This window comes from Leptosomus discolor, chromosome 2 (genome assembly GCF_034619465.1).
Source record: "Leptosomus discolor isolate bLepDis1 chromosome 2, bLepDis1.hap2, whole genome shotgun sequence".
Classification (NCBI taxonomy): domain Eukaryota; kingdom Metazoa; phylum Chordata; class Aves; order Leptosomiformes; family Leptosomidae; genus Leptosomus; species Leptosomus discolor.
This window is the reverse complement of record NC_141392.1, coordinates 56,119,257-56,132,366: the sequence shown is the minus strand read 5'-3', so window position 1 is coordinate 56,132,366 and position 13,110 is coordinate 56,119,257. Positions and strand designations below refer to the sequence as shown.

At 51.9% G+C, this 13,110-nt stretch overlaps 1 protein-coding gene across 1 annotated transcript in view; it reads right to left on the bottom strand.

Annotated features, from left to right (window-relative positions):
- Window positions 1-8,881: 8,881 nt before the first annotated feature.
- Window positions 8,882-13,110, bottom strand: part of LOC147415996 (uncharacterized) — a 29,412-nt gene continuing 25,183 nt past the window's right edge. The window contains exons 4-5 of the mRNA XM_086460414.1: window positions 10,796-12,724; window positions 8,882-8,995 (exon numbers count right to left, since the gene is read on the bottom strand). Coding sequence (XP_086316540.1) covers window positions 8,882-8,995; window positions 10,796-12,724 — 2,043 coding nt within the window. The remainder of the gene's footprint in view (window positions 8,996-10,795; window positions 12,725-13,110) is intronic.

Here is a 13,110-nt window from a genome sequence, read left to right as displayed (position 1 = left end):
AGGCTGAAACACGACTAAAGAGCAGCCGGCGGCGGAGCTGGAGAAGAAAAGAGGTACCTTTCAATAGCTGCCGCTCGGGGCTGACCAGGAGCGCTTCCCCTCAGAAGGAGCCGACGCCGAACGGGGTGGATTCCGCGGCGGCGCGGCTGGTCAGCCCCCGAGGTGCAGCCCCGGAGGAGGACGAGCGCAGGCTGTCGGGCAGCCCCGAACAGCGACGCCGGCCACAGCCTCTGTGCTGGCGTTCGACCGCCGGCGGGAGCCTCCCGTCCCGGCAGGAGCCGGCCCTTCCCGAGCGCCCTGCGACGGGGCGAAGCCTGCAAAGCGGGGAGGGCCGCCCGCCCGGCGGGGCAGGGCCTGCCGCCCAGCAGCAGCGCTTGCGGGACGGGAGGGGAAAGGGTCGCTCCCAGCGGGCGCTTGGCAGCCTTTGGGCTCCGGCAGGGGCGAGGGCGGCGGGCAGCGGCACTCACGGCTCGCCGGGACCGACGGGGGCTGCCGCCGCCTGCGGGGGTCGGGCGGGTCTGGCCCGCGGCAGCCCGGCGTCTCCGGGACAACGCGCGAGCTGTTGTTGTGTTGTTGTGACGTTGCCGCCGGCGGCGGGCGGCCGTTGGCGCCGTCCCCCCTCGGGCGGCTTTCCCGCCGCTGCCCGTGCGCCAGCCCGTGGGAGGGCAGGGACGTGTCCCCCGGCGCCGGGGCCTGCGGAGCGGCGTGGGCTTGTCCCGCCGAAAGCCGCGGCTGGCGTGGGGAGCCGAGACGGGGACACGGCTTGGCAGCATGGCAGGGACTGGAAGGGACCTGCGGAGGTCACCGAGTCCAACCCCCTGCCGAAGTTGTGCCCCTTGCCCCTTGTCCTGTCGCTGGGCACCGCTGAAAAGAGCCTGGCCCCATCCTCTTGACACCTGCCCTTGAGATGTCTGGAAGCGTTGACGCGGCCCCCTCTCGGCCTTCTCTTCTCCGGGCTAAACAGCCCCAGGTTGCTCAGCCTTGCCTCGCAGGAGAGATGCTCCGGTCCCCTCATCATCTCTGTAGCCCTCCGCTGGACTTTCTCCAGCAGTTGCCAGTTTTTCTTCAACTGAGGGGCCCACAACCGGACCCAGGACTCCAGCTGTGGCCTCACCAGAGCAGAGTAGAGGGGGAGGGTAACTTGCGGTGCCACACCACAGTGCTGACTCTTACGTGGGACACGAGCGTGCTTCTTTCCTAGGGCTGTCAAGGAATGCGATTAAACATGGCTCTGAGAACCGAGAAATAGAGGTACGATACCGGTGGCCCTTAGCACGGGTGTCTGTGCCACTGAGCAGAAGGGAGAGAGGTCGTCTGCAGCACAGTAACAATGCGGGCCTTAAGCTGTCTCCTGGGTAGCGTTACATTGCTCTGACTGAAGTGAAGCCGGCGCTTTTCCAGAAGTGCCAGCTGAGTGACCGGCTGAGTGGCAAGATCCTTCTTCAGCGTTTGGTGGGACCAAGAGGCTGCGTTTCTTGGTATCCTCCTGCAGGAAGCGATGTACTAAGATTAGACAGGCGAGCTGCCCCAGCTACTCAGAAACCCACGAGAGACTCCAGGGTATAACTAGAGCGAGGCAAGCACCCGCTGAAGAGGCGGTTAGGTCCAGGAATGGCACTGCCTCTCCAGCTGACAGGGCCGTTTGTGCCAAAGGCTTACGCTGCAGCCAGCCACGCTGCCCTGTCCAGAAGGCCACGACCCCAGCGCTCTCCTAGACTGCAGCTTTGATGCAGAAAAGCCCCAGCCCAGAACAGCTCATCTAAATGTGACTGAGGAGCCCCCCTCTGCCCTCCCAAACAGTTTTGCACCTTGTGCCAGGGCTGGGGGTGTGGGACACGGCTCAGCTCACAACCAGGCTGTAGGTTTAGGATTAGGGTTCCTACGGCTTCACGCTCCTCCTGTAAGGACATCATCCCTGGTTTCCTATTCGAAACGAGGGTTTCTTTCCCTAATTCTTTACCGGTAGTCATATTGGTATATGTGGCTGCATTCTCACACAAAATGACGCAAAGCCCAGAGCGATGCAGTGTCGCATGGATCTCCAGGCAGCCCCTTTTGCTCTAGTCTCCACACATATCCCTTGTCTCCCACCTCGGACGTGCAGTGAGAGGGGCCACGCACAGTGGATGAGTCCCGGTGACTGAGACGCATTGACGGTTTTCTTTAAGGGCTCTGGGGGCCTTGTTATGTTGTGGGGCCCATTCCCAGATTGCGTTTTTCTTCAGTAAGTCATGGAGTGGTCAGGCTATTCTACTAAATCCTGGCATATGTGCCCTCCAAGATCCTAAAGAGCCTAGCCCGGCACACAACTCCTTTCTTATTCCGGGACAGGGGGAACCATTGGATTTCTGGTAGCCCCTCGTCTGGGGCTGTTTTTCTCCTGCCTACCCACCTGACTCCCCAAAAGATGAATTCGTGACTGGGCCCTTGTTTGTGTGCCTCTGGTGTCTCTGGCCCTGCTGATGGGTGGTGCGTTGTAGCCAGTGTCTGTAGCCGGTCTCCAGGTTCTGCGAAGGGGCCACCTCTTCAGACATGAGGGATGCGCTGCCTCACAGTGACCTCTTGTGGAAATTTTACCATTTGCAGGTCTTTAGCTGGCGTAGCATGAGCTCCACGGACGGTGGGACCATGGTGTAGGCCTTGCGATAGGGCAGTAGCTGTCTGCTGGAGGCCCTGCCAGATGAATGCAAACCTCATCCGATCTGCCTCCGGGGCTGGGGTCAGCAAAACCACCTCTTTCACCGCGACAGCTGCCATGCAGCACTAAGAGGCTTGACTGTATCAGCTATAGCGGGCCCAGCCGCAGTGAGCGGTTTGGCAGCAGCGGTCAGGCCGCCGCAATCTGCTGTTAGTTGCCACTTGCCATTAGGCTTCTTTTGGGGCCATACAGGAGACTTGTAGGGGATGAGACTTGCCGATGTTTCCTTGTCCTTTTGCCTGTTTCGTCCATTCGGTAAGAGGATGGGTGGCGTCAGGCAGGAACTTGCAATGTGGAGAGCTGAGGAGCTTGCTGTGCGCCAAGGCGGGATCTCTTTGTAACAGGCTAACAGGGGTGCATCAATATGAGGCAAAGTGTGTGGTAAAGACGGGGGGGGGGGGGGGGGGGGGCGTCCTCGTTTCCTGTTTTCCCCCTGGGTGCAGCCACAACTGACGCGTCAGTAAATCCGTACCTAAAAGGCACCTTAGGTCGGGAGGACCTAAGGTAAGGTCGGGGGGACTGCTGGGCCGTTAGACAGAATTAATGTAGCCCGGGCCAGGGGGTGGGCAGAGACTTGCCCGTGGATGCCTACAGTTGAAAGTACTTGTTTGCTAAGTGGAGGCTGCCCTTGGTAAGTGCCCTTATCCACCATCTGCATTTGGGCTCCTCTGTCGATGGGGTCATTAACTGCCACCATCAGCTCGGGACTTGAATCCGCTTGGGCTGCCACAGGATCAAGCCCCCACCTCGGTTTTCAGCATACCAAACATTGCAAGAGGCTGCCCAGGGAGGTGCTGGAGTCACCGTGTGTGGAGGTGGAGGTGTTCAAAAAAGGTGTCGATACGGCTCTTGGCGACATGGTTCAGTGGGCATGGTGGTGTTAGGTCAACGGTTGGACTAGGTGATCTGAGAGGTCCCTTCCAACCTAATGATTCTGTGATTCTGTGGTATTCATGGTCTGGGGTCAGTGCTGATAGATGTGGATATCCCAGAGCTGAAACCACTAAAATCCTCTGCCTTAGTCATTACTTGCTTAAGTCGGACTGTGTCACCACCATCCCTGGGTACGGATCCCAGGGGACTATCCCAAAGAGTCAGCAGGTGTTGTCGGCGCATTTAACTGACAACGGGATTGCTCTTTATCTAAACACCTTTTCCATAACCACTTGTGCTCAGCAGTGGCTGCGGGTGCTCCTCTGTTTCCCCGTTTTGCTTTCTTCTTTTTGCATAGTGACAGACTAGCTCTTTTCCATTACGTTTACTTTAGCCACGGTTCTCCTCTGGTTTGGATCATTTCTGGGAGAGACTGGTGTATCTGCTAACATACGCTGGAGGACCTCTTGGAAGGTATTACCACTTCAGCCCGGCTAAGGCTAACGGTTCCGGTGCTCCCTCTGCTTCCTTTCCGTCACACTGCGGGTGTCCCCTCTATCCCCCCAGGAAGCAGGAGAGCCTCAGCTGCCCGGCTGCTGCCAGACTTGCTGCCCAAGGCTTTTTGGGATAAGCTGGCATATTGCTGCCCTCCAGCTCGGAAGTCTGGTCTACACCTTTCCACCTCTCCCTGCGGACTGGTGAGAAAGCAGTTGAGCCTCCTTTTGGCTGCAGGGCAAGCAGTGAGCTTGCAGAAGACAGCACTAGATGGTGCAGTTCCACCAGTGCAGCCACCCAGGTGTCCTGGCTGGCCGGGCGGCAGCCCTTCACAGGGGCAGGCGCTGCACCCCGCAAAGAGCGTTTCTGTCACAGCATTCCTCTCCCCAGGGGCTGCCCAGGACGGCCAAAGGGGGCAGAAAGGACTCGCGCAGCCCCTGCCTTGCAGCAGGCTTGCCCCAGGGAGCAGAGCACTCCAAAGCACAAAGTCGCAGCGGCAGGGACACAAGGGGGGACCTTTCTGCGTCTTCCCTGATGAGAAAAAAATCTCCTTACGCTGTCGCACCTGCCACGCAGGGCTGGCCAGGACCAGGTTGGGGCCTTGGTGTCACTCGACCATTCAGAAGGCAGGAGACGACACTTTCACTGCCACTGGCCTGCCCTTGTCCTCAGCATCTGAGCGAGGACACTCTGTGCTGTGGGAGGGCCTTGGATGAGTAGCTGTCTTTCCCACTGTGGGCACTGTCGGGTAGTTATAGATAGACAGGTAGACAGAGAGAGAGATAGAGGGATAGGAATGTAGATGGGAATAGGTGTTCCGAAGGGTGAGAGAGAGCCAGACAGCTTCCTAAACTCCAGAATGCATCACTGCTCTTGAAGCTTCTGCCACTGTGGAGAAAGGGCAGCCTTGCTCTGGCTCTGAGCATCCAGTTCGTGCTGGAAGAGACGTTGGAGGCAGAAGGTGGTGTTGGAGAGCAACAAAGAAGAAGAGGGTCCTCAGTGGGCAGCCCCTCGGATGCCCAGGCATGACAGGTCCGCCTGGCCCTGAGTGAGGAGAACAGGACGGGAAGGGGAAACGAGCCTCGAGGGGGTCTTTTGTGTCCTCCATGCGCTGCTGCCAGGAGAGAGCCGTGAGCTGGCGCGCAGGTGGCAGAGAAACTTCAGCGGGGCAGAAACCCCGGCACTTCCCTGTGTCGCGGGTACGCCAGGCAAGGGCATGGCCAAGGGCAGCTGAGTGCTTGGGCTTCAGTGCGGCACCTGCAGGTCCCTGTCCCCAGGCCCTTTTCCCCAGGCCCAGGGAGCAGAGGGAGCCTGAGCATGTCCTGCCAATGGGACACGAACATATGCGCGCACACACAGAGAGAGCACACAGCTGTCCAGCTGCTCCTCCAGCCCGGAGCGCCGCCTTCCAAGGAAGAGCTGAGCGACGTCAGTTCTCCAAGCATCAGCACTACTACTCCCCCTATTTAATCTTCTCTGCCTAAAAACCAGAGCATCTTCTCCCTGTAGGGAAACTGTTCCCATGGTTTGGTTACATTTTGAGTTCACGACAGAATCAAAAAGAGGTGTAGATTTTTCATTCGAATATTTCGACAGGATGACCACAGCACTGCTCAGTCACCAGTCTGTTTTAAGCTCTTCTGCCCTGAAGAATCACTAATATTTTGGTCCAGCTCATTTAAACTGCAAACACAGCCTTCTAAACTTTGGCCTGTGTCCTGTGTCTAGAACAGGAGCCGGTTAGATGGTTTTGGTGTCTCCCTCTCTGTTACTCAAAAAAGCAGGTAATGAGGGGGAAAACAAAGCTACAGTCAACTTCACACTTCCCAGATGATAATCAGTTGTCCAGAGACTTTCCTATTTCTTGCTTTTAGCCAGATTTATAAACTCTTACCCCCCTTTCCTCTTGCAGAAAGGGAAAGCACTGGCTTCACAGCATCTTTGGTTCATTGCTAAGTCTTCCTTTGAAGAGACGAACTTATGTCTGAAGTGAAGATACTCTGGCTTCAAGTGTTCCTATGGATCTATGAACATTTTCATTAAAAAGGACTACATCATAGAGATGCATTGAGCCTATAAAGCCTTTACCTGCTGCAGGCAAGTATTTATCAGTGGCCTCTCTTTGTTATGCAGCTAGTTTTCTCTCCACGATGTACAGAGGGAACTCACTTCATTTGGGGTTGTTGTTGGGTTTGGTTTGGTTTGGTTTGGTTTTGTGTGGGGTTTTGGGGAGCTGGGTGTGTTTTTTTAACGATGGGGGTTTGCAGTGAGTGGTTCAGAACTTTTCGGCCTGGAGGAGCAGCCCGTGGTCACAGCACGGAACAGCATATTGGGTTAAAATGCAGCTGGCTTGAGGACAGAGAGAATGAAAGCCCAGTACCTACAAGGTAAGCTCCATCGCCAGCGCAGTGTATTTCTGGTGACAGGACACAAGGGAGAGAAGAAACAAGTTCCCACCTTTCCTCTTCTGTTTCCCACTCGTCTGTGCAGAGCGGGATCTGCAGCCCCCAGGAAGCACTCACTCTTTGCTTGCCGTCCTGCTTCTCCTGGCTGCTCTGGGCAAGCCGTTTGACTTTCTCATGTTGCCACAAACTGGTCACAAGTTAACGTTCCATAAAAGCACTCCCTTTTTTTCAACTCATTTCACTCTGACACGCTCTGAAAGCAAGAAGAGGGAAAGGCATCGTGCAGTGCTTCGACATCCCTGCATTTGCTGTGACCAGTGCAGGGAAGTATTTGCAGATACCGGATGTAGCAACTTACCTGGGATAGGAAGGCAAACGTGTAGCTCTACAAAATGAGTTCACGTGTGCGCCTACGCAAGTCTTTTGAGATACAAATGCTGCTAAACACGCTTAGCCAGAGAACACAAGATGGCTGGAAAAAAGTAATGTCTGAAGTCCTCGCTCTGTGAACATAAACCACAAGCAGCTCCGGATTTTTGGAGCCATGAGGAATAAACCCCAGCTAAGCAGAAGTGGGGGATCCTAGAAGATAACCAGGGATGCACCTAAGGTCCTCAATCTACTACTCTCTGCCAGATTTTTTGTGGACATGGATGTTGTTGCCTTCTTGGGGGTTTTTATACTTCAGTTACACTGGCAAGGCATACGATTCACTCATTTTTCATTCTGGCTCACTCCATACTGTTATCTAGCTTGAATTTAATGGAGAGTTTTTTTCTTCCCAGTCTTCTGAAGCACCTTATTTTTATTACTTCTTCTGAAATATGCATATTTCCTAGAAATGTCCATCCTAATTGCAGTTTAATTCTGTAATTTGTTCCTTTAATTCACATCAAAAGCTGAATGTCAGTCAACCACCAAGGAATTGTCAGGAGCAAATCTAACTTCTGAAGATAAAACAACCGTCAGAAAATAACACCCCGTACACGTTAGAACAAATGTGTAGTCGCATTTTATTTAATCAATTAAAATCTACCTTAAAAACACAAGATCAGATTTGGTAACCCAGTACATTGGATTAGAGAAAGCTTCAAGCTTTGAAGCGCAAGCCAGAAGTCACAGTCTCAAGTGAGAGTTTCAGAGGCCAAAGCAATATGCTGGAACAAAGTGGTATCTTCAGGCGGAGGCATGCTCCTTGCACCACTAGCGTGGTTTCGGGTGCACTGTCAGTTACTAGCGTGGTTTCGGGTTTCTTAGCTGTCAGTGACAAGAAGCTTTTGTATTTGTTTTATAGTTGAGTTTGTTGCATCGCTTACCTAGGCCCTGGATTAATGGAGAAAACAAGCAAGCTAAAGCACTCGCCTGTCCACTTACTACCAACAGACAATTTACATTGTGGTCAAGCTAGCTTTATTTAAATGAGGTTCAGACAAGAATTAACTTTACGTATTATTAACAGCTTCGGAGCTACTAACATAAGAATCAGGATTACACAGGTCATGCTGTTGTTATTTCGTTTTACCTGCTGCAGTTACTGCAATATGGCTTAATGTACATTTGTACAAATTCGGCCAAGTTTGCACTTGTGAGGTGTTACTAAGAGCACTATTAACTTGCAAGCCAACTTAAACCTGTGGAAACCAACCGAGGTTGTTGGAATTGCCCAAAGCTCAGGGGGAAGGCTGCGGCTGACGGTGGACAGAGATAGACTGGATTGTTTGACACCACGCTGCTCGGCTTTAAATATTTGTAGAATTCGCTCTGAGGTAAGGAAAAATCTTTGGATGCTTCCACGCAAGGCAGCACCAGGTGGTGCGATCACACCAGTGCAATCAGTCACACTGCTTGCTGGAGGTGCAGCCTCCAGGAGAGGCAAGCACCTGCCATAACAAGAGCATTTGTACGCTAGGAGTTGGTTTCAAAATAAATTACTATACAGGTAGGATAGCAAGCTGTTCTTCAACTCGATGGGCATCGGTTTCACAAAGTGCCATCTGGAACCTTCACTTCAGAAATCAGAGCTGAAAGTACGGACTGGTACCCCGTGTTTGATTTTAATGTAAACGAGAAGAGAGAGGACCAACTCCTGTTGGGGACAGACATCCCAGGGCTCTCGCTCTTGGGACTTCTTTCCATCTCTCCATCCCCCTGCTCATTCTGGTCTACAGCTGTTGTCAGTCCAACCCACCTTACGTGAAGGTTTTGAGGAGCTCAGCACCCCTAAGGTCTCATCAGCTTATTGCAATCCAAGGTAGAATTCACCACCAAGCCCTCACCCTCCTTCCTACTCCCCCTTCAGTGAAGAGAGGCAATTGATAGGAGCGGGGAGGATGCCAGGAAAGAAATGCTGGGGTGGAAAGAGGCTCAGGCAGGGGCTGGGAAAGGAGGAAGCTTGTGCGCGGGAAGGGTGTTAGATGGCGTAGGTGTGGGGAAAGGCTGGGGGTCGGGTGGGGCAGGGACCAGAAAGGAGCAGACTCTGGAATGAGAGCGGGGCGAGCTGAGGGTTGCGGTACCACTGGCGTTCCTACAGGAGCAAGACAACGGGGAAGCGTCAGTGTGGAGGGTTCTCAGGAACCGGGCAGGCCTGCGAGTGGAAGTGACTGGCAGACCTGACACAGGTCAGGGCTCTCCTTTTGTCCTTAGCATTATCATAGTTCCACATTAAAATCAGAGTGGGGGTTAGGATATACACATAAATATTCAAAGCAAGACAGCCAAGTTTTTGAGAGCTTTTACAAGGGGAAAATCCTGGAACAATAAATAGGAAACTACACATTATCAACTTCCGCTCCAATGCTATCCATTTCCTCTCCAGGCTACTCTACAAACTCATTTCAGGGTACGCCTAAATAGTACAGAAGTATCATAGCTTTATATTAAAATCAGAACTGGGTTTAAGACATACATATAAATATTCAACACATAACAGTCCAGTCCTGAGACCTGAAGTCTGGAACAACAAAAGAAGGGTATTCTCAATCTCCTTTCAAGCTACACTCTGGAAGGAATTTCTGACTAAATCAGGCCCGCACAAAACCAACGGAAGGATGGATAGAGATACCTGAATGGGACCGAAATGCAGCAATCTTGAGCATCTTGCTCAAGGATTTGTGCGTGATCCAGTTCCTGCAGTTTGCTAACGGCACGTCTGCTACTTGGCCAGAAGTCTCGTGCGTTCTCGTCAGTCAGCCCTCCTCTTCCCCCTGACACACAAGACGAGCGGCATCTACAGCCACTCGTAGGTCAAATCAAGGCAGCTACGGAAGATGGGAGGGGGGTAAGGGAGACTGCAGAAAGAAGGGAGGGAGATTCAGCGATGAGTGAAGGCATTCAAGGAGATGGGACAGACAGGACACGCATTCAGTGACGGGACGGTAATAACCGTGGCACAAAATTTCAGTGGTCTGTCCATTCACTCCGTCGGGCATCTCCAGTCTAAATGGTCTATTTTGGGCAGAGGCAAATGACCTTTGAATGGAACACATGGGTGGATATAGCCAACATTAAAGGCATTGTTTTTTTAATAAAAATGACAAAAAAGGTGAGGTCTTCAGAAGAGCAGATGTTAACATCCAAGAACAAAGGGTAGTGAATAAAGCTCCTGGTTCTCTTGCAGGATTGTCAGCTGTTCTCTAGGACTGGCATCTCTCAAATGCCCCATGGATGCTTAGCACATCTGAAAGAAAAGACCACAGTAAATAAAAAAGCTTTATTAATGACAACTTACTCTCTCAAGAATATCTTCTTTTCCCAAGCAGTTCTCAAGGACAGACAGAAAGGCCTCGTGCCTTAGTCAAGCAATACAGTAAATATCTTAAGGAGAGACTGTACCTTCCTGAGTCAGATTTCCATGAAATGCAAAGAGCTTTGGTACATGAGGCACTCCACTTTTACCATGGAAGGCAACACTCACATCCTTTAGGATATTAAAAAGAGCTTCCTTAGAGAGGAAGCGTTTTTTGTGGATTAAATCAAATACATTAAACAGGTATCGGATGAGCGCGTATCTAGGAAAACTAGAAACTACGTTTTCTGCCTCCCAGAAGTATCACACTAAACTACAAGCCAAGTCAAAGCCATTAAAGTGAGGGTAGCTGTACAGAAAAGAAACAAGGTGTTCAGTAGCCAGAGAGAGAGGCAGTAAAACAAGAAGACAAAAAAAAACCCAATCCCACAACATCAAAAAATATCTGTGGCCTGTTGGTTAACCTGGGGAGCAGCTGCCTTTCCTCAGAATAAGAAAAAATTACAGACACAACAGTTTGAGAGACTCCAAAACTGTTTTGGAAAAAGAAAGACATTGCTGAGTGAAAATGCTACTCACATTCAAGGCCTCAGGAGCCACTGAGTTCCGACTTTGTGGACTCCCTTCTTGGCAACTATCATCCTCCCATGTCTGTGTTTTCCCATCTTCCATGGGTGGGTCACGTTCTTCCTCACTTTCCCTGCGTGTTTGCTGACCTGTATGTTGGTCTGGGATTTCCATCATCGGCCCAACCTCTTTTCCCCTTAATTTTGGTGGGTAGATGTCTAGGGGGTCTTTGGTTGAATCTTCTGAAGTACTCAGTTCTAGTGTTGATTTCTGAAGCCTCGCACTCGCCCTCGAAACATCTTCAGGGCTAGTCACAATTGTTAAAGAATTCTGACTTGGTCCATCTTTCAGTATCTCTGAGGTCAACAGCACGTCTTTGGTTTTTTCTACAGCGGCATGAATTTCTGCAGACTCTGCTAAGGTAGAAGTTTTCACTGTTCCTGATTGCTGGAGCTCTTGTTCTTTACTCCGTACCTCTTCCTCTTTCACTGGAAGCTGAAGATCCACCTGCGCACTTCCCAGAAGTTCAGCTATATTTGTATCTGACGGGCTTTTCTCTATGGACTCAAGGCGCTGCTCTGACTCCAAGGCAGCTGACTCTTCTGTTTCTGCAAGTTTGTGAACAGCCGTCTGGATGGCGCTCAATACAATTTTTGTACTCTGGGACTCTATTGTCAAAGACTGAACAACATCCTTCTCAAATTCTGTGTAGGTGAGAGACAGACTGTCACTTGGAGGAATACCATTTTCTTCGGGTTGCCCTGTGCTCTGGGGCCTCTCTTGCCCCTCCGATATTCCATTCACAGAAGCAGGAGTTACTTGAGGCTCAGGTGCTTCTGCACTGCCAAGCTCTGCAGTCCCACAGCCTGAACAGGCAACAGTAGTAACCAGGACCTCACCAGAAGCCATTTGCCCTGGTGGGGTTGCCAAGGGCTCTACAGTTTCGACTGGCGTGTCTGCAGGCATTACAGTTTCTGCCATGACATGCTCTTCAATGCCTGCAGCCGCTACAGGCACAGGCACTTGCAGAGCCTCCAAGCTTTCCGCTTGTTGGAAGGCTGAGTCAGAGCCTTCTTCTTGCACAGCTAAAACCTCTTGCTGGACAGCAGTTGAACGTTCTTCACCTCTCATAGCTTCCCGTTTTCCAGATTCAAACGCTTCTTTGGCTCTGTCCGTCGATTGCTCATTTTTGTTCTCGTCTTTCTGAAAGCCTTGACAATTTGAAGATTCTACAAGTTCTTGTTCTTTTTCCACAGTCTCTTGTTCAAAGAAGTTGTTTCCTGCATCACATGTTGTACCACTAATGTCAGTGAGGACAGTGCTTCCATTTCCAGTGATATCCGGGCATGCTGATGCTAAACTAGATACAGTCTCCACTCCAGTCTCTGCGGGAGGCTCAGTGACGGCGGGATCACTCTCCAAGTGTGTTCCAGCTTCGAGCAGACCACCTTCCGTTTTGCCACCTTCGCTTTCATCCCTCTGGGAAGCAGTTTCCGTTGGTTTTGCTCTGCATTGTGCCTCTAGGATGGACACAGAATCTTTTGCTGGAATGTGCCTGCCAGCCCCATCCCTCACACTCTGCTCGGCATCTGCAGCTGCTTCTGAGCCAACTCTTTCTGATGGAAGGGCAGAAGCTTCTTCCTCATTCTGCAGTGGAACCTCAGTAACAGGGGCTTCTGTGCTCTTCACTCCAACGAGCACAGCATCGTCTTCCTCTTCCTCTCTCTGGGCAGGTGTGCTGCTAGGAACTCCTTTAGTGCAAGCTTGTTCGTCAAAGTCAGGAATTTCACCTTGTCTTTCAGATTGAACGGGGACCCCAGTGACAACTGCTTCTGTGCCCTCTGGTCCCACAGGGAGGGTTTTGCCTTCTCCTTCAAGCTGCACAGGCTCTTCAGCTGTAAGCCCCAAGGAAGTGGTTTCATCCTCTCTCTTGTCCTGCATCTGCAGAGAATTGCAACAGACCTGTCAAAAAGGGTACGAGCACGGAGTGACCAGGAATGTCCTGGGTGAAAAATCTTAGAAAGACGGAATGATTTGGGTTGGAAGGGACCTTAAAGATCACCTAGTTCCAAACCCCTGCCGTGGGCAGGGACATCTTCCATTAGAACAGGTTGCTCAAAGCCCCATCCAACCCGCCTGCGCATTTAAAGCTGGAGACAGCGGGGCCACTTCATTTCCTCCCTTTGCAGAGGTACCTCAGCTACAACCGTAGCTCTGCCGACAACTGAAGGGACCATCCGCTATGTCTGCTACCATATGGATCCCATCGGCACCTCAGGTGTTCACAGAGCACCTACAGTCACCTTGCGCTGTGCGGGAGCCCTACT